At 40.3% G+C, this 22051-nt stretch overlaps 1 protein-coding gene across 1 annotated transcript in view; it reads right to left on the bottom strand.

Annotated features, from left to right (window-relative positions):
* Eya3 (EYA transcriptional coactivator and phosphatase 3) overlaps nucleotides 1-22051 on the bottom strand; it is a 79850-nt gene that overhangs the window by 42615 nt on the left and 15184 nt on the right. Inside the window, exons 2-6 of the mRNA XM_013032208.1 lie at nucleotides 19022-19122; nucleotides 14573-14616; nucleotides 10999-11078; nucleotides 7031-7097; nucleotides 2192-2328 (exon numbers count right to left, since the gene is read on the bottom strand). Coding sequence (XP_012887662.1) covers nucleotides 2192-2328; nucleotides 7031-7097; nucleotides 10999-11078; nucleotides 14573-14616; nucleotides 19022-19054 — 361 coding nt within the window. The 5' untranslated portion in view covers nucleotides 19055-19122. The remainder of the gene's footprint in view (nucleotides 1-2191; nucleotides 2329-7030; nucleotides 7098-10998; nucleotides 11079-14572; nucleotides 14617-19021; nucleotides 19123-22051) is intronic.

The raw sequence follows: 22051 nt of genomic DNA, 5'->3' as shown, positions 1-22051 counted from the left end.
AGGCCCAGAGTTCAAGCCCCACGACCGACAAAAAAAAAAAAAAAAACTAGTGCACTTGCTTCAAAAAGTTATGAGATTTTCTCAAAGCCCTAATTATATATATATATCTGAAATAACAGACTAATCTGAAAGTAGACTGCACTAAGATAACAAAATGTACTAAATTCTTGATTTCAAAAAGAAGACTTAAGTGCTGGTAACTCACACCTGTAATCTTCACTACTCGTGCTGAGATCTGACGATGGTAGTTCAAACATAGGCCTGACAGGTAAGTCCATGAGACTCTTCCAATTACCCACCAAAGTCAGAAGTGGTAGAGCACCAGCCCTGAGTTCAAGTCTCAGGACTGGAAATAAAAAAGGAGGGTTGGGGATATAACTCAAGTGGGATGAGCAACTCCCTGGCAAGTACAATGCTATGAGTTCAAAGAAATGTTTTTTTTTTGGTCAATCATGGGGCTTGAACTCTGGGCCTGGGCACTGTCCCTGAGCTCTTCAGCTCAAGGCTAGCGCTCTACCACTTGAGCCATAGCACCACTTCCAGTTTTCTGGTGGTTTTTATTGGAGATAAAAGTCTCACGGACTTTCCTGCCCAGGCTGGCTTTGAACTGTGATCCTCAGATCTCAGCCTCCTAGGTAGTTAGGATTACAGGGGTGAGCCACCAGCACCCGGCTCAAGAAATGGTTTTTTATACATCTAAATGAACATATCACACACACACAAAAAAAAATCGACATGTAAAGAAATTTTTCTTGGGCTGGGAAGTTGGCTCAGTGGTAGAGTGCTTGCCTTGCATGCATGAGGCCCTGGGTTCAATTCCTCAGTACCACATAAGCAGAAAAAGCCGGAAGTGGTGCCATTGCTCAAGTGGTAGAGCACTAGCCTTGAGCAAAAGCAGCTCAAGGACAATGCCCAGGCCCTGAGTTCAAGCCCCAGGACTGGAAAAAAAAATTCTTAAAATGTAACAAGGCATGCAAGGCAAGCACTCTACCACTGAGCCACCTTCCCAGCCCCTCCTTTCCTTTTTAATACAAAGGAATAATCATAAAAGCCATCAAAATACTTAGATATTGAGATATTATGTTAGGTATTCTATAAACTGAGTCCAGACATAATAAGTCCCCAAGATCCATCTCCAGTTCACCCAGCATTAGAGGTGGGTGAGAATCCTCAATTTTTGTTTTTGACAGCAATCAGGAATCAAAGAATACTTACAAACCTAAGAGCAAGAAAGCCATCACTAACATTATTAAAGTACTAGCCAAGAGGGTCAGAAAAAGCAGAAATGTAGAAATCAAAAGCAGGCAATACTCACACATCCACAATCTATGTAATTTCTCTGGAAAAGTTTTCTAATTCCTAACTTGCTTAAACAAAATCTATAAAATGTTATTAATATATTGTATATTTTAAAATAATATCCTCTCAATTTTCTGATACTAGTTCTAGGAGAACAGAGAAGGGCAATAAAGTAGGTGGCATGTATTCTCAACTTACACACTTATATAAACATTAGCAAAGATAGTCAATTTCCAGAGAATCTCAAACTAACTTCCAGTAACTCACTGATTTTACAGTTCCTATATTTAAAAAGGAATAAAAAGAATGAATGAGATGACTGAATGAATGAAAAGAACTCCCTATTCATATGGTAAGTTTATAGGTTAAGCTTATATTTGTTCAATTTGGGGTGTAAGAGGAGGGAGGGAAGAGGGGAAAAAAATCAATCAAAACAAAGAACTAACCTCCCCAAAAAAACATGGAGTAAACTATGAGGCATTTTAATCTGGACATTTAAAAGACTTCGTTTTTGCAGAAATTGGTCACTTTCAGTTATATTTTTTATGCTTACCTGACCATAATACCAGGTCATATGCAAAGTAAGTCAAGTCAAAAATCAAAGTTTTTTTTTTTACCAGACACTCAGATATACCAAGCTTCAAAGTTAAGACCTTGGAATAGCTAAATTTTGGTGGGTGAACAATGAGTACTGAAAAACTCTGATTTTGTATCACACACACCAAAGACACAGCTGGGAAGATACGTACCAAATTCCCACACCTAGTAACCACTCAGTTACTCTGTGAAGGGTGACACATCCTTATCAGCCATGGTTGCTTTCTGGGGAAAGAAAAGTTTCCAGAGGATAAAACCAACATTCTTAAAAATTGCTCAAGGTAGAATTCCTTACCAAAAGGAGGTAGTCCATATGTTTGTGTCGCCTGAGGGTAGACAGTGTAGGGTTGAGACTGCTGTAGAGTCTGGTATTGAGTCTGCCCAGGGTAAGCTGTTTCCGAAACAGGAACTGAGAGGATATGTGCATAAGTTCTGGAAAAATTCAAGAAAACAAAAATTTTCATGCATCTTAATAGTGAAAAAAACAGTGAAGTAGCTCATGCCACCAAAATAAACCCTCACTCAACTCAAGGGCAGGAAGTACCACACTTTGTTCCCGACCAGGTCCTACTGTCATCCAACTAAAGAATAATTTTAGGGAGAATGTAATATTCTTAAACATCCTCCATTAACTGACCTACAAGCATCTGTGATGGGCTATATGCAAGGTACTATAGGAGCCAAAAATTATTACACTTATGCTGGGCACTGGTGGCTCACACCTGTAATCCTAACTGCTCAGGAGGCTGAGATCTGAGGATCGCAGTTCAAAGCCAGCCTGGCAGGGAAGTCCATGGGACTCTTATCTCCAATTAATCACCAGAAAACCAGAAGTAGTGCCTGTGGCTCAAGTGGTAGAGTGCTTGCCTTGAGCTGAAGAGCTCAGGGACAGTGCCCAGGCGCAGAGCCAGAGTTCGAGACCCACAACAAAAAACAAAATAAAATAAATTATTATATTTTATTTGTGTCCTACGTCCACATATAGAATAAAATGCTAAAGTAACAGAAAACAGGTTGGAACAAGCTTGGCAATTGGCTCTCATCCTTCACCCCGGTTCCTGGGCCCCTTAACTCAACATCAGGATTTGGAAAAGAGGGTGAATTTGGTGGAGAAAAGGCCAGCAGCAAACTCACTAGAAAACAGAGGTAAGGTGGGTCTCAAGATCTTCAAATTGAGACAGGTTAACCAACAAATAAGTCTGAGGATACTATCAGCCACCTCAGAGACAGGTAAGGTCTAGAATTTAGCAGTGAAGCCCTGGAACTCTACAGTAGCTAACTTGATTGTTTTGTCCATTTACTGCACTGAATGTTTATATGCCAGTTATTTTATTTGGTATATTATGAGATAATGGCACCAAAAATAAAAAGAGGGTACTATAAGTACTATAAAAATCCTAATAAAGGACTAGAATGTGGCTTAGTGGTAGAGTGCTGGCCTGACATGCATGAAGCCCTGGGTTTGATTCCTTAGTAGCATATACACAGAAAAAGCTCAAAGTGGTGCCGTGACAAAAGAAAAAAAAATTCTAATAAAATATAGAGGGTTGCGTTTTACCATGGGAAAAGGTTGTTTTTATTTTCCAATCTTGCGCAATGAGAACAATAAAGGCACAATACTGAGTGGATAGGAAGGACTTAAATAGGAGAGAAAAGGAAGTTCTAAAACAAGAAAAAAGCCTTGGAAAAAGTACAGAAAAAGGGCTTCAGACTCCAAGAAGCAAACATCATATCAAGTGGTGTATTAAAAAGAAGGGAAGCAGCAAGCTGAGGTAGAAGCACTGTCTGAAACAGTTCAGACAAATGGGAAACAACTGGGGGGCAATGAAATTGCTGACCAAAGAATAGAGCTATTCTTAATAAAGATTAATGTGATATTGCTCACTTACTTGGATTTTAAGGGGGTGAAATTGAAATGAAGGCTGAGTTAAAAAACTATTATAATTCAAGCCAGGAGGTGGTGGCTCACGCCTGTAATCCTAGCTACTTAGGAGGCTGAGATCTGAGGATCACGGTTCAAAGCCAGCCTGAGCAGGAAAGTCCGTGAGACTCTTATCTCCAATTAACGACCAGAAAACCAGCGTGGTGCTGTAGCTCAAGTGGTAGAGCTCTCACCTTGAGCTGAAGAGCTCAGGAACAGCGCCTAGGCCAAGAGTTCAGACCAAAAAAAAAAAAAATCATTATAATTCAATGGTTCTATAATTATAATGCAAAGTGGTAATGGGGTTTGAATTAAGAGAGAATGTATAATTAAGTGTCTTAAATGTACCAGGTATGCAAATATACTATAAACAAATTTGGAATATGTAACATATTCACATCTCAGTAGATTCTCAGAGGTTGTATTAGCCATATCTGAGGAAATAGTTCAGGTTATAGTTGTTATGCAAGCCATACAAGAATAATTTGAGGGGCTGGGAATGTGGCTTAGTGGTAGAGTGCTTGCCCTGGGTTCAATTCCCCAATATCACATAAACAAAAAAAGTTGGAAGTGGTACTGTGTAGTAAAGTATTAGCCTTGAGCAAAAGAAGCTCAGGGAGCTGGGAAGGTGGCTCAGTGGGGGAGCGTTTGCCTTGCATGCATGAGGCCCTGGGTTTGCTTCCTCAGCACCACATAAGCAAAAGAAAAAAGCCAGAAGTGGTACTGTGGTTCAAGTGGTAGAGCACTAACCTAGAGCTGAGGGACAGCGCCCAGGCCCAGAGTTCAGGCCCCATGAACGGACCCCCCCCCAAAAAAAAAAAAGAAGCTCAGGGACAGTGCCCAGACCCTGAGTTCCAGCCCCAGGAATGGCCAAAATAAATAATTTGAACTAAAGAAGGATGCTGCTAGCTCATGCCTGTAATCCTAGCTACTCAGGAGGCTGAGATCTGAGAATCATGGTTTGAAGCCAGCCAGGGCAGGAAGATCCATGAGACTTTTTTTGGTCATGGGGCTTGATCTCTGGGCCTGACTGCTGTCCCTCAGCTCTTCAGCTCAAGGAGAACACGCTACCACTTGAGCTACAGTGCCACTTCCGATTTTCTGGTGGTTTATTGGAGATAGGAGTCTCATGGTCTTTCCTGCCCGGGTGGGCTTTGAACCGAGATCCTCAAATCTCAGCCTCCTGCTTAGTTAGGATTACAGGCGTGAGCCACGGGCACCCGGCTCCATGAGACTCGTATCTCCAGTTAACCACCAGAAAACTGGAAGAGGCACTTGGGTCAAAATGGTAGAGTGCTAGCCTTCAGCGAAAAAGCTCAGGGCCAGTGCCTACTAGGTCCTGAGTTCAAGCCCCATGACCAACAAACAAAAAGAGTAATTTGAACTAGTAGTGACCTCAGATGGCCCAATATCCAGATATGCTAAAGACTATTATCTTCTTTTCCATATACCTTTATAGATAATATCACTAGGCAAAAATGTGAGAACATTCCAAAAATGAAATGGGAAAAACTGGGTACCTGACTGAATAGCCTTTCAAACTAAATGACACAACATGGCTTAGAACACTCAGGGCTCTCATGCGTTTCACTTTCTACCTAAGAATCTTCCCATGGGGGGGGGGGGGGGCTGGGAAGTGATGTGAAGGGTAAACAAAGGAGGAGGCTGCAATGCTTGGTAAGAAATGTATGCATTATCCTGCCCATGCAATTGTAACCCCTCTGTACAGTATGTTCACAAATAAAATAAAATTAAATTAAAAAAAGTTAATGATTAAAAACATAAATAAATAAAAACAGAATGAAGTTTAAAAAAAAAAAAAGAATCTTCCCATGGGGCTGGGAAGGTGGCTCAGTGGTAGAGCGCTTGCCTTGCATGCATGAGGCCCTGGGTTCGATTCCTCAGCACCACATAAGCAAAAAAAGAACAAAGCCAGAAGTGGTGCTGTGGCTCAAGTGGTAGAGCGCTAGCCTTGAGCTGAAGAGCTGAGGGACAGCGTCCAGGCCCAGAGTTCAGGCCCCACGACCGGATCCAAAAAAAAAAAAAAAGAATCTTACCAGATAATAAGGTCAGACACTTCATAAAAGAAAATTACACAGAATGGCACAAGGTTAACATCAGAACTTGAAAAATTCATTGTGTTGACTTCTTGATTAGTTTATTTTTTTAAGTAATGCAAATTCAAAAGGCATAAATGGGCACTAAAAGAGAAAACATGCCAGTGTATTTTATTTTTGCTTATGTGGTGCTGAGGAATTGAACCCAGGGCCTCAGGCATGCAAGGCAAGTGCTCTACCACTGAGCCACCTTCCCAGCCCGCCAGTGTATTTTATATAACAGCCTTATACGTATCTCTCACCAATTTCTTTATGTCTCTTCCATTTGCAAGTACCTAAGAATATATCCTGGCCTAATGAATGCACCTGTGTGTGTCTGTGTGTGGATGGGCTCACTCTTTGTTAATGCACAATCAGAAATGTGGATTACAGTGTTCTGCACCTAACCGACTCAGAGGTAACTACCTCTTAAATGCTGATGTTACCCTGAAAGACTTAAACATATCCCTTTGTGACTTCAACCTATCAAGTCTGTCTACCTTTAAGTCCAATTTTACTTTGAGGACATTCCTTTAACAAGAAACTGAATACAGCCAGGGGCTAGTGGCTCATGTCTGTAATCCTAGCTACTGAGGAGGCTGAGATCTGAGGATTGTAGTTCAAAGCCAGCCTGGGCAGGAAAGTCTGTGAGACTCTTACTTACAATTAACTATCAAAAAATGAGAAGTGGAGCTGTGGTTCAAAGTGGTAAGAGTGCTAACCTTGAGCAAAGAACTCAGCAACAGTGCTCAGGCCCCACAACTGACAAAAAAAAAAGAAAGAAAGAAACTGAACACTGGATAGACTAAATTTCAGTCTGAGATCAGCTTGAGCTGTTTTTATTTATTTGTATGTCAAGATAAGAGAAAGAGAATGACCAGAGGCCCATCTATAATAGGATTGATCACTATTTTGCATTTCCATTGCCTATGCATTTAAAATGACCTTTGTAACAGTGATCTGTTCTAGGCAACCATATATAGTTAAAAGAATGACATAAACTATATTTAAAGGGAATAAAAAAATTGGAGTAAGGACACACAGAAAAAGAAAAGTGAAAATAAATATTTTTGTAATGAACCTAGAGAAAAATAGAGGATATAATTATTCAACTTACTTTGCAGAATACATTTGTGAGGTATAATCATTGGATGAGCGAGGGATGTAATCGGTGCATGTCATAACTGAAAGAAAGATAATATTACCAAGTAAAAAAGTTAGAACATGTCAAAAATGAAATGGGAATATTATGTATCTAACTATATAGTCTTTCAAAGTAAATAACACAAAACAGCTTGGATACTAGAAAGTAAAAAAGATTATGTAGCAGAAAACACCTCACCTTTATGTTTATGGATTTGTTAAAGACTACAGGAAATGGTAAAAGAAGCAAGAATGGTGGGTGGGAGCAAATGGAAAAGAGTTGAAAGGTGGTAACAAGTGATTTTTATCTTCTCTTTTCACTGATCTGAACTATAGATGAAGCAACAACCTAAGCTCTCAGGTGTGTTTACTAGCAAACTTAGAAAGAAAGCAAGATCAGAAAAGCACATTCTGCTTCTTCATACTCTAGATGCTTACTATGTTCTAGTGAAAGGTCATACACAGATTTGGGGAGCATACCTAGTCTTACTAAAAAACTGTTGCTACCATGTGTATGATCAATGGCAGAACAGGTACAAGTACGCTTCTACACTATTTTTTTTCTATTTTATAATATAAAGACTTTAAATTTGGCAAGGCAAGAGACAGACTTGTGAAAATGATGTGAGGTTCTGACGAACCATCAAGTAAAATGACTTCTCCAACTTCTTTACCCTTCAGAACTTTATCTGGGAAGAACTTTATCTGGGAAGAGCTGCTGTACAGGCTGGATCCTCATGATTATGGCAGGGGTAAATATTGTAAACTCCAGTTTGTCAGCTAGCTAAATCTCACTCACTAGGCACTATTTCAATCCATGTTGTAAAAACAGTTACATTATGACATGCTTATACCATGCTTTGTCCAACAGAGATAACTGCAGCCATCCTATTGTAAATAGGGACTCTAGGACAGAACTTTTTTTAAAAATTATTATTATTATTATTTTGTCAATCATGAGGCTTGAACTCTAGCCCTGGGCACTGTCCCTCAGCTTTTCAGCTCAAGGCTAGTGCTCTACCATTTATCCATGAAATAAGAGTCTCATGGATTTTCCTGCCTAGGCTGTCTCTGAACCAGATTCCTTAGATCTCAGCCTTCTGAGTAGCTAGGATTACAGGTGTAAGCCATCGGTGCCCAGCTTCCAACTAACCTTTTATTTAGGTAGATTCCCTGAGAGAATGCCTGATTCAAAAGGGGAACTCTGGTCTAGGGCAGATGAAGGACCAGTTCATGCTCATGAGTATCACATCAACAGTGGTGATTTTATTATAGAAAAATCTTACTTAATGCCATTGTTGGATGTATTTAAAAATAATCACTGGAAACTTGACGATCACATTTATCTACATTCATTTTGACAACTGGTGATCATAATTAGATCTGAAGTCCACACAGAGTATAAGGTAAATTCATTCAAATTCTTTGTGTTAGTTCCTTTTCTGCTGGCAAGTACTTAAAGTGAGGAAAGGTTAGTAAGTGCTTCTGAAAGCACCAATACAGAAGCACCATGACAGGTGGTATGAAATATTAACAGGCAAACTCATCAATGAATTCAAATGTTTCCAAGTAGACGGAGTAGATCGAGGCTCAAAGCCAGCCCAAACTTATTGCCAATTAACCACCAAAAAGCCAGAAGTACAGCTGTGGCTCAAATAGAGCACCAGCCTTGAGGAAAAAATAAGGGATAACATCCAGGTGTTGAGTCCAATTTCCAGTACTGGCACACAAAAATATTTACAAGTAGGGCTGGAAATGTGGCTTAGGCCTAGCACGCCTGAAATCCTGGGTTTTATTCCTCAGTACCACACAAACAGAAAAAGTTGGAGGCAGCACTGTGGCTCAAGTGGTAGAGTGCTAGCCTTGAGCCAAAGCCCCAGACTGGCCAAACCCCCCGCCACACACACACACGTACTTGTTACTGGAGTTTTTAAGGCAATGACTTATAAAAATACTGGATAATATAGGCTGAGAATGTTAAAATCACAAATAGTAGTAAGTATGGATGGAGAAGAAAACAGGATCTAAAAACAAAACTAATGTAGAAAAGAAAGGAAGGGAAGGTATACTCATAAATATCAAGGGAACTAGGGTTTTTGAAGGAAAAGGAAGAGAAATTATTTTGAGGGAGTTGGGAAAACTGAACTTACTTCTTCATCTTGAAGTATTTAAAGTTATAAGACTTTAGTGAATAGATGTTTTTATTGAGGTTGAATGGAATAACCAAGGAATTACAGGACACATTTCATTCATTAGAGCAGTTTCCCAATTATGAACAGTCTCATGTATGTTTAAGGACTTACCTAATAGCTCCTAGAAAGTGCAGATTCCCCAGCCATATAAGATGTACTTAAGCAACAATCTCCAAAGTTGGGCTAGAATTCTACATTACTAACAAGCATGTCAGACAATTCTTGTATCTTATGCAAAAAGCATGAGAACCTCTAGAATAAAGTCACCTTAGGAAATAATATATGGAATCCAAGACATATCTGTTATTTATTCTTTTAAAGTATGTGATAAGCCAAGCAGGCTTGTATCTATAATCCTAGCTGCTTAGGATCTGAGGACTGACGTTTAAAACCAGCCCAGGCAGACAAATCCAATGGATTTTTTAAAAAATTTCAATTGTTATTATAAAGAAGATGTACAGAGGCCAATGGATTCTTATCTTCAACTAACCAGAAAAGCGTTAGAAGTGAAGCCAGGCACTGGTGGCTTGCATATGTAATCCTAGTTATTAAGTTGCTGAGATCTAAGGATTGAAGTTCAAAGCCAAGTCCACGAGACTCTTATCTCCAATTAAACACCAAAAAGCCAGAAGTGGAACTGTTGCTCAAGTGGGAGAGCATAAGACTTGAATGAAAAAGCTAAAGGATAACACCCAGTCTCTGAGTTTAAGCCCCAGAATCAGCTTTGATTAAAAAATGCTAAGTGAGCCAGGTACCAGTGGCTCACGCTTGTAATCCTAGCTACTCAGGAGATCTAAGGATCACAGTTCAAACCCAGCCTAGGCAGGAAAGTCTGTGAGGCTCTTACCTCCATAAACCACTAGAAAACCGGAGATGGCACTGTGGCTCAAGTGATCGAGCACTAGCATTGAGCTGAAGAGCTCAGGGACAGTGCCCAGGCCCAGAGTTCAGGCCCCATGACCGACCAAAAAAAAAAAAAAAAAAAAAAATAAAAATTTTTTTTTTTTTTTGGGGGGGGGTGTCAGTTGTGGGACTTAAGCTCTGGGCCTGGGCTCTGTCCCTCAGCTCTTCAGCTCATAGCAAGCACTCTACCACGTGAGCCACAGTGCCACTTCTAGTTTTCTGGTGGTTAATTGGAGATAAGAATCTCATGGGCTTTCCTGCCCCAGCTGGCTTTGAACCTCCATCCTCAGATCTCAGCCTCCTGAGTAGCTAGGATTACAGGCATGAGCCACTGGCACCCAGCTTAAAATCAATTTTTTGTTTAATGGATAAATATAGCGTTTTACAGGAGAGTGGCAGTGGTATATGGAAATTTAATTTCCTGAGCTAATCTCCCTCAGGGCCCAATATCAATCTTGGGCTCAAGGGAATGCTTTTCTTTCTTGGCCAAAACTGATACATGGGATTACTTTGTTCTATTAGAAAGGCAGAAAAATATCAGGTGTTCCAGAGAAGTAGTCAGGGATTTTCTGAATTTGAGTAAGGCATTACTACCTTTGGAACATCTGACTGTGAAACAAAAATAAAATCATCATGTGTGACTTCTCGGATAAGCAAATTCCATCGGAATTTTTTCTTCAGCTGCTATGTCAATAAAGCTTATTATAGAAGAGCACAAATATGAACACATACAAAACCACATATACACATACACATAAAAGGTAACCTTCCGGAATCCCAGTAACACAAAAAGAACAGCACCTGGCCATAGGAAAAACTCTTTCATCACACAGCATACAATACTTACTTTCCTCTGACATGGGAAGGTTTGAAGCAAGGCTTGATGTTTCTGGTTTCTGATCATTGACATCTGTGTTGCTTGCTTGACTAGGAGAAGCAAAATAACACATTAGTGCCGGATAGACTTGTGCAATACAAAAAATGCTGAGCTCAAACCCATTTTTTGCTAGGTTATACAAGAGAGAATCAGAGGGAAACGGTAAAACATACAACAGAGGGCCCATCAGCTGCACTGGATATGGATGAAAATGAACTAAGCAACTCAAGGGCAGCAATGGGAGGGGGGAATGAGAGAGAAAGAGGAAACAGCTTACACTAAGCAAAAGGAAAGAAATGTATGTGTCCCCGGATATAGAAGAAATAGTTATATTGTCAAAGCTCATAGAATTCACAAGACAATGATAATGACAATTTGCCTTGTAAAGGTTAAAATGTGTGTGTGACTTCAAGTATCACTATCCCACAATTCTGTGAAATTTGTGAAATTTATGTAATCAATCTCAATAAAAATTGTTAAAAAAGTTTTTAAAAATTATATATGTGGGGCTGGGAAGATGGCTCAGTGGTAGAGCGCTTGCCTTGCATGCCTGAGGTCCTGGGTTCGATTCCTCAGCACCACATAAGCAAAAAGAAAAAAAAGCCGGAAGTGGCGCTGTGGCTCAAGTGGTAGAGTGCTAGCCTTGAGCTGAAGAGCTGAGGGACAGCGCCCAGGCCCAGAGTTCAGTCCCCACGACTGGACCCTCCCCCCCCAAAAAAATATTATATATGTGATGCTTCTAAGCAGGGGTTCTGAACCCTAATAATGGTTCAATTTACTCTTCTCTTGCACTTAAAAGTCTTTTATACCTAGCATTGAGAAAGCTTTTTTCCCCCGCCCCCTCCAGAAATTGACCCACAGAGGGCTAGGCAAGTACTCTACCATGGGGCTACTACAGCCTCAGCTCTTAGTTCTTTTGTTTCTTTATTCCTCTCTTCTTTCCTTCTCTTCCTTCCTTCTTCCCTTCCTTCCTTCCTTCCTTTCTTCCATCCTTCCTTTTCTTTCTTTCTTTCAGAAATTAAGATAAGTTCTGAAAGGTAAGCAATGTCAAATTCAAGCCTTTATATTAGATACTATAATAGTGGGGCCATGCCACTGAGATTCTAGAACAGAAATCAATCCAACTCAAATTCCTTATAATGTTCTCCCTTTTTCTTTTCCTACGTCCCACTCTCCATTTTCTTACCAGAATAGCATAGTGGTTAAGAGCACAACTATAGAGCCAGGGTGGCTTAGTTAATATTCCACCCTGCCAACTAGCCTCTATAACTCTAGAGAAGTCTGTGGAGTTCACCTTGCCTGTTTCTTTACTTGTCAATGAGGATATAGAACCTATTTCATACAGTTGCTATGAAGATAATGATATTACATAAAAAGCATATAAAGCTAATAAGCAAGTATGACATAGTTTGAAAAGGGAGGAAGAAATCAAGAATGCTTGCAAGGGAGTGATGGCAGATTTCTGAAGTCCTTTCTGAGGAAAGGATGAGGGGGAGATAGAAAAACATGACATATCATTCAACTGGAAGTGTGTGAGACATATATAGAGCATGTGTGTGTGTGTGTGTGTGTGTGTGTGTTCCTGTGTGCAAGCTCCGGACCTAACGCTTGAACTCAGGGCATGGACACTGTCCCTGGGCTACACCACTCTACCTCCCCTCACCCCCCCCCCCATGCTGGTCCTGGGCCCAGAACCTAGGGCCTAGGGCTGTCTCTGAGTTTTTGTTGTTGTTTTTACTCAAGGCTTGAGATCTACCACTTGACTCACAGATCTACTTCTGGGTTTTTGGTGGTTAATTAGAGCTAAGCATTTCAAGGACTTTCTTGTCCAGGCTAGCTTTGAACCATGATCCTCAGATCTTAATCTCCTGAGTAGTAGGATTATAAGTGAGGGCAACTGGCACCTAGCTTGGTATAGCATTCTCCCCCTCTCCGCTCCCCCAGTTGTTGGGCCTGAACTCTGGGCCTGGGCGCTGTCCCTCAGCTCTTCAGCTCAAGGCTAGTGCACTACCACTTGAGCCACAGTGCCAATTCTGCCTTTTTCTGCTTATGTGGTGCTGAGGAATCAAACCCAGGGCCTCATGCATGTAAGGCAAGCACTCTACCACTGAGCCACCTTCCAAGCCCTTGGCGGAGCATTCTTAAAGTTAACATGTGATGCAGTTACTAGCTTATTTAGTTGGCAGCACCTTAAAGGAGGCCAGAACTATGGAAAGGTTAAAAAGAACATGGTGTCAAGGAAGGTAGAGCACATGAGAAAAAGAAACTGTCTCTTTCTGGAGAGGAGTGGAGCTTATGACTAAGGAGTCCCACATGCCATTAGGCAATAAATGTAGAATTCTTTGCATTTCCACGTTTTAGTTTATGTTTACTATTTGGTGGGCTGTACGTTTGACTGAAGAAATTAGCATTTTTTGAACAAGGTATTAGAGGCTCATGCTTGTAATCCTAGCTATTTAGGAGGTTTGGATCTGAAAGCTGCAGGTCAAAGCCAGCCCAGGAAGGGAAAAAAAAGTCAGAAATGGAAATAGGGCTCAAGTGGTAGAATGAAAAATGAAAAGGTTAATGGATGGCACCTAGGCCCTGAATCCAAGCCCTAGTAGCAGGGAAAAAAAAAAAAAAAAAGAAGCCTTTTTTATTTTTACCATTCAATCTTCCCTACATAGTACAGTGCCTGATATATAAAATTAGTTCATTACATATCATTAAACAAATAATGGATGCATGAGAAAAAAATATCAGCCCATGTATTCTGAGGAAAAGCTAGTTTGGAGACTGGGAACATGGCTTAGCAGTAGAGCACTTGCCTAGCATGCATCAAGCCCTGGGTTCGATTCCTCAATACAAAGAAAAAGCTGGAAGTGGTGGTGATATGGCTCAAGTGCTAGCCTTGAACTAAAAAAGCTCAGGGACAGTGGTTAGGCCTGAGTTCAAACTCCAGGACTGGCAAAAAAAAAAAAAAAGCTATTTTGGTGGAATTTGGTGGTGGTGGTGGTCGTCGTCGTGGGGCTTAAACTCTGGGCCTGGGCGCTGTCCCTCAGCTCTTCAGCTCAAGGCTAGCGCTCTACCACTTGAACTACGGCACCACTTCCAGTTTTCTGGTGGTTTATTGGAGATATGAGTCTCACGGACTTTCCTGCTCTGGCTGGCTTTGAACTGTGATCCTCAGATCTCAGCCTCCTGAGTAGCTAGGATTACAGGCATGAGCCACCAGTGTCTGGCTTGTAGGAAATTTTCAAATTTTAGTTTTTGAAGATAGTGTTCCATCATATTGCTATATTCACTCTATTGCCCTGCCTAGCCTGGTCTTGAACACCTGGGCTCAGGCAATTCTATTTTGGTAGGCAAGTACTCCACTACTTTGACCCATGCTCTAAAACAAGTGATCCTATTTGGAAAGAAAATAAGCTACAATAATTTCTAAATATATAACTAGTTGGTAAGAACCAAAAGGAGGGCAGTCAACTCAAATCATGCCTATACACGAATGAGCACAAGAAAAAAAAGTTAAATGCATCATTAAAAAAAATCCAACTTTCCATACCTTAATGGTTGTTCTCCTGGTTCCTGCATCTTGGCCTTTTTTACCTGCAAACATAAAATATGAAGGAACCAATGCAGTAACCTGTCTTTAAAATCTAGTTACTCAAATGCAGTTGGCCTTCAGTATATGTGGGAGATTGGGTTCAGGAGCCCTCACCCATAACAAAGTCTGTGGATGTTATATAAAATGATACCATATTTACACATAGCCTTATACATCTTTCTATACACTTGAAATCATCTCTAGCTTCCTTATAATTTGTCATACAATGTAAATGTATGGAATTTATTATACTGCATTGTTCAGGGAATATGAGAAGGAAAAGATCTGTACATGTTTAATAGCAATGCAAATCTTTTGCCCAATATCTTTGGCCTACAGATAAATAAATCTGCAGATAAGGACCACAGATACAGAGGGCTGACTAAAACATACTAATGCATACTAACAAATACGGATAACTAAGCCGGGCGCTGGTGGCTCACGCCTGTAATTCTAGATACTCAGGAGGCTGAGATCTGAGGATCGAGGTTCAAATCCAGCCCAGACAGGAAAGTCCCTGAGACGCTTATCTCCAATAAACCACTAGAAAACCGGAAGTGGTGCTGTGGCTCAAGCCGTAGAGCGCTAGCCTTGAGCTGAAGAGCACAGGGACAGCGCCCAAGCCCAGAGTTCAAGCCCTAAGACCGACCAAAAAAAAAAAAAAGGATAACTTTCTTTTCCTCCTTTCCTCCCTCTCTCCCTCCTTCCCTACCTCCTTCCCTTCCTAAGCTAGTGCTCCAACACTTGATCCACAGCTACAGCTTTTTGGTTAGTTAACTAGAATAAGAGTTTCATGCACTTTCCTGCCTGGGCTGGCTTTGAACTGTGATCCCTCATATCTCAGCCTCCTGAGCAGTTAAGACAGCTACACCCATCTCATCCTTTCGTTTTGCAAAAGCACTAAAACACTCTTTCTAGTTTATAGCATACAAAGTGATTGGTTTCATTATGACATCTTCACCTTTGATCATATTCACTTCCAATACCTTCTTTGTCCCCTCCCATTGGTCTCTTTACTCTTTCTAAATAGTCTCTCTTCTACTTTCATGTATTTTTTTTTCTTTTAATCTAGATTTCACATATGAAATAAGAGTATTTATCTTTCCAAATGTGATTTATTTCACTTATGACAATCTCCAGTTTCACTATTTGCATATAGATGACATGATTTCCTTCTTTCCAGGAACTGGGGGGAGAAATTTAAGTGTCCATGAAATACAAAAACAGATGCACATATAATGCAATATGCGTATAGTCATATATATATTTCTACTCACTGAAAATCTGATAACAAGCCAAGATATTATCTACTTAATCATTTTGATTTTGGCTGTTCATAGGAAGTACTTACGTCCTAGAACACTTTATTAAGACTTTATTACTGCCGAGCACTGGTGGCTCACACCTGTAATCCTAGCTACTCAGTAAGCTAAGATCTGAGGATCAAGGTTTGAAGCCAGTCTGGGCAGGTAAATTGTGAGACTCTTTCTTTTTTTCTTTCTTTCTTTTTTTTTTTTTTGTTGGTTGTGGGGCCTGAACTCTGGGCCTGGGCACTGTCCCTCAGCTCTTTAGCTCAAGGCTAGTGCTCTATCACTCGAGCCACAGCACCATTTCCAGCTTTTTCTGCTTATATGGTGCTGAGGAATTGAATCCAGGGCCTCTTGCATACAAGACAAGCACTCTACCACTGAGCCACCTTCCCAGCCAATTGTGAGACTCTTCTCTCCAATTAACCACCAAAAAGCTGGAAGTGGGGCAGTGACTCAAGCAAAAAAGCTCATGACATCACCTAGGCCATGAGTACAAGCACCAGGACTGGCACACACATACACAAAGTACTTTATTACTTGTGCAGCTAAAGAGACATTGGGCCTGATGTGTTATTGAATTTTTATAATTCTAGCCACTTAGGAGACTGAGGCAAGAGGAGCAAAAAATTCAGGGTAGCCTGGCAAAATTGAGAGCTAGTCTTACAAACCAAATAAAAACAGGGGGGAGAGGAAGGGGCATGGCTGACGGGCCTGCCTAGCCAGTTTGAGGCCTTAAGTTCAAATGGCAGTACTAAAAAAAAAAAAGAGGAACATATTTGTGGCACAGCCCAAGTGGTAGGGCACTTGCCTAGGATGAACAGGAGCCAGGGTTCAACCCCTAGCAGCAACAAAACAAAATAGAACAGAATGCCAAACAACAACAAAAATCCACACACATACACAAAATACTCCATATTGATTGAAGGCTATTACTTTGATTTTATTCCTTATATATACAGGATATAAACAGCATGCACTCCCCACCCCTCACTGTGGTAGCTGAGTTTGAATTCAGCCTAGAGCTTCCCAGGCTGGCATTTTACCACTCGAGTCATGCCCTCAGTCTCCAAACTGCATACTTTAGTTACAGCACATCACAAGGACAGAAGATCAAATGGTTAGTGCCTAGATTTGGCAGGCAGAGGCACTCCTAGCAAGTAACACTAACAAGCCTTCATTTATATTCTCATAAGTGACCTTCCAAAAAATGCAAAAATGGTCTCTATAAGTCAGGAATCTTCCCTCTGCCTTCTGACTGCACAGCCTCTATGTTAAAAGAATATGAAGAGCAGACTGGAGCAAGAATAAGAAATACCCAGAGGCTTAGGATGCTGCTCAGTGATAAAGAGTCTTACCTGTTGAGAGGGACTGCAACTTACTTAGTGAGAGTCACTGAAGAGGTAACATTAGTTCTTGCTACTTAACAATTTTTCCAGCTTTCCAGTACCACAGACACTTTAACCAATTATATCTTAAAACTTTTAACCATCAATTAATAGATGCTGGCATCCATCAATTAACAGACATTTTTTCCTAAGTATACAAAAAGGACTTTTCAATAATCTTAAAATGTAGCCATCAATCAATAACTAGCACTAGTTGGTAGTTTCTGGCACCTAATTTCTTCTTGCTATCTTCAAATGCAATCATGTTATTCTGTATACACTGTGTGGGAAATGAACTATGTAAATTTTAGGCAGGGATGGGAGGGGAAAATTGGAGGAAAGCAAAGGAAGGGGTAACACTGTCAAAAAAAGAAATGTACTCATTACCTGACTTACAAAAGGGCAAACCCTCCATACAACACCTTAATAATAACAATAAAATTAGCCGGGCACCAGTGGCTCACACCTGTAATCCTATTACTAAGGAGGCTGAGATCTGAGAATCGAGGTTCAAAGACAGCCAGAATAGGAAAGAAAGTCTGTGAGACTCTTATCTCCAATAAACCACCAGAAAACTGGAAGTGGTACTGTGGCTCAAGTGGTAGAGGACTAGCCTTGAGCTGAAGAGCGCAGGGACAGTGCCCAGGCCGAGTTCAGGCCCCCACAACTGACAAAAAGAAAAAAGAAAACACAATAAAATTATCTTTTAATTTTTTTCTCTCTTTACCTAGGCCTTTTTTTTTTCTTTTTCCTTTTTTTTTTTTTATTGTAAAGATACCATACAGAGGGGGTTACAGTTACATGGGTAAGGTAATGAGTACATTTCTTATCAAGCATTGTTACCCCTGAGGGCAGCTCAAAGCCAACCAAGGAAAAAAAAAAAAAAAAAGCTCATTGATTAATCTCTGATTAACTAGCAAAAAGCTGAGCTGAGGGCAAAATTCAAATGGTAGAACAGCCATGAGTAAGCAAGCAAGCCCAGTACTAAGTTCAAGCCTCAACACTAGCATAACAAGACATTTAAAAAAATTTATAGGGCTGGGATGTAGCTCAGTGGCAAAGCGCTTGCCTAGCAAGTGCAACGTCCTGGGTTCGATCCCCAGTACCAAAAAAGAAAAGACAAAAAAAATACAGTTAAAAAAAAATTTATAATCTGCAACTTTCTTTACCCAACTCTTCTATACCAACCCCTTACTTGCCCACGTTAAATCAATACTATTACTCTTTAGAAACTGAAAGCAATTAGAAAATCTTAGATTAAAAATAAAACATTTTTCTAGTAGAAATGGTTATATACATCTAGTAAACAAATGTCCTGCTTTATTCTCTAAAAACTGTAACTAGCCACTAATTTTTTTAAATGCCATTTCCAGATTTCAATAGTCACTTCATACTGCAAATTTTTAAAAACAGACTCCTTAGCATTAAGTTAGTTAAATAGGAGTTTAAGAACATGCAACGTGCACCTGTAATGTAATCCCAACAATGGGGAGGCTGAGGCAGGAGAATTTAGAGTTCAAGGCCAGTCAGAACTACATAAACAATTCTGTCACAAAACAACATGAAACAATGTTGTTGTAAAGAGAAACTATTAAAGGAACATTTTCCTTATTTTCATTTCTAATTTGGTACTTCTAAGTCTTATTCAATAATAGTTGTCTTCAGGTTAGCCTTTCTACAATCAACTTAAAATTGTTAAAGAAAGTACTTACTGGTTGCTCTGGTAAATCTTGCTCTTCTTCCATGAGGACTAATATTTCTTTATTATGCTTATTCGACCGGATTACAAACCTCTTTCTGCAGTCTTCACAGTCTGTTTTTGAAAAAAAGAGGGGGATTCAAAGCTTTTATACTGTTAAAAGTGTTATCATTGAGGCCATCAGAGAATAATTTTTTAATATTTTGCTACTCCTGGCTTTCTACGTTAGTTCCAATCTCCCAATCTCTCACTTGCACGTGGCTTTTCAAAACTGACATGCTGCACCAAGTCAAGAGAGTTATACACAATGACTTTTCTAATAGCTTACAAGAACCAGCACGTGGAACCACTTCTGTTGGTTACTATGGGGCCTGATGCATTCAACATCTTACAACAACAGCCATGTGCAGATAATAAGACATTTTTTTTTAAGGATTAGCGTTACATTTAAAATGATACAAATTGGCCTAGCAAGTCAGTAAGTGGCGATAGCATCTAACCTGCTTTAATGTAGAACATTTACATAACTGTCAACGCTGACACATTGAGTCACTTTAAAAAGGACAAACTGGCATGTGTGTTAAATACATATGTAGTCTGTCTACTTGAAATCAACTTAAAGGAAAATGGAATTCTGGACCTGAATAATAAAGACAAGTACAGTAAAGCTTTAAATGTTATACTCAAAGAAAAATAGTCATGTAAAACTAGGACCCAATTTAATTCTGAAATGAGCTTCACTAAATATAGTGCAAGTCTTTTTTTTTTGGAGTGGGGGGGTGCCAGCTCTGGGGCTTAAACTCAGGGCCTAAATTCTGTCTTGGAGCTTTCTTGCTTAAGGCTAGCAACCTACCACTAGAGCCACAACTCCACTTTCAGTCTTTTGGAGAAAAGTCTTATGGAGCCAGGAGCCAGGTACCCATGGCTCATGCCTATAATCCTAGCTACTCAGGAGGCTGAGATCTCCTGAGGATGATAGTTCAAAGCTAGCCTGGGCAGAAAAGTCCCCATGAGACTTTTACCTCCAATTAACCACTCAAAAAACTGGAAGTGGCACTGTGGCTCAAAGTGGTAGACTTCTAGCCTTGAGTAAAAAAGTTCAGGGATAATGCCCAGGACCTGAGTTCAAGCCCCACAACCAACACAAACACAAAAAGAAAAAGAAAAGAAAGAAAAATGTATGAAGAAAACATATCTATATCCTTAACTTCCCATATTCCCCTTTTTTTGGGTCATTTGTGGGACTTTAACCTGGGGCCTGAGCACTGTCCCTTAGCATCTTTTTGCTCAAGACTAGCCATAGCTTCACATCTGGTTTTTGAGTGGTTAACTGGAGATAAGAGCCTCATGGGAACTTTTCTGCCTTGGCTGGCTTTGAACTGCGATCCTCAGATCTCAGCCTCCTGAGTAGCTAGGATTATAGGTGTGAGCCACCAGTGCCCAGAACTTATGTTTTTAAAGTCCCACTGTTTCATTTATTCTCCCAACTACTGTACCCAGTTTAACCTAAGCTATAGAATTTTCCTGAAGAAACAATGGAAACAAATGAGTGCTGTACGAAAATGAAAAGCCGCAGCAGTGCAGTGGCACCACTGCTTTGGTTCAATTCAATCCATGTGGAGGGCACACATATGAACAGGAAAAAAAGAGGAATGAGTAAGGGATACACCTGGATGAGAATCTCTGACAATAAGATGGCACAACCCAGTGGAAAAAAGTCTCTTCAACAATCGCTATTGGGAAAACTGGGCCACCATATGCAGAAAACTTCAAGTGGATCCCTGCTTGTCACCATGTACCATCAACTCAAAGTAGATCAAAAACCTCAACATCAGACCCAAAACAACTGCAAGGGAGAAGAGAGACATCAGAACTTAAGTGTAGGCAGAAACTTTCTGAATAGAGTCCCAGGAGCACAAAAGATAGGAGAGAGACGCAACAAGTGGGACTATATTAGAATAAGAAGTTTCTACACAGCTAAGGACACAGTGACCAAACTAGAAAGACAGCAAACTAATTGGGAAAAGGTCTTTACCAGCAATACATCAGACAAAGACCTAATATCCAATATATACAAGGAGCTCAAGAAACTAACCCCTCCCAAACTTAATACACCAAGTATTAAATGGGCAAGGGAGATAAAGAGACTTCTCAGAAGAGGTAAGAATGGCAAAGAAACACATGAGGAAATGTTCATCATCCCTGGCCACAAAGGAACCATGAAATACAATCTTACCCCAGTTAGAATGGCCAACATTTTGAATTCTGCCAACAACAAATGCTGGCAGGGATGGGGGAAAAAGGAACCCTACTGAATTGCTGGTGGGAATGTAAACTAGTACAACCACTCTTGAAAGCAGTCTGGCGGCTCCTCAAAAAACTAAACATAAACCTTCCCTCTGACCCAGTCATACGACTCCTAGGCATCTACCTGAGCATCATAAACCAGGATATGATAAGGACATCTGCACAACCATGTTCACTGCTGTACTATTCACAAACACCAAGATATAGAAACAACCCAGATGTCCCACAATAGATGAATGGATCCAAAAAATGTGGTACCTATGTTTTACATAGCCATTAGAAATAAAATAATGTCATTTGCAGGAAAATGGATGGTACTAGAAGAAATCATGTTAAGTGAGATAAGTCAATATCAGAGAGACAAACAGCACAGTTTCTCCCTGATATGTGGAAGTTAGATCTAAAACACAACGGGACATAATAAAACACACAACATCCTAGATAGTCATATACAGAAAGACCAAAAGAGGATAGTCTTAGGAGAAAATCACAAAGGTATAATACCCAAGCACCTCTTCATATGCATATAAAATACACATACCAAAACAAACTCCAAAGATATGGAAACAAAGGACTTTTTTCTTAAATTGTTTTCTTCTTTTATCTGATGACTCTGTATTCTTTATTTTTTTTTTGGGGGGGGGGAGGGTCCAGTCATGGGGCCTGAACTCTGGGCCTGGGCACTGTCCCTCAGCTCTTCAGCTCAAGGCTAGCACTCTACCACTTGAGCCACAGC

Source organism: Dipodomys ordii, unplaced genomic scaffold, assembly GCF_000151885.1.
Source record: "Dipodomys ordii isolate 6190 unplaced genomic scaffold, Dord_2.0 Scaffold6, whole genome shotgun sequence".
Classification (NCBI taxonomy): domain Eukaryota; kingdom Metazoa; phylum Chordata; class Mammalia; order Rodentia; family Heteromyidae; genus Dipodomys; species Dipodomys ordii.
The sequence above is the reverse complement of the archived record's forward strand: the minus strand, read 5'-3'. Positions and strand labels throughout refer to the sequence as shown.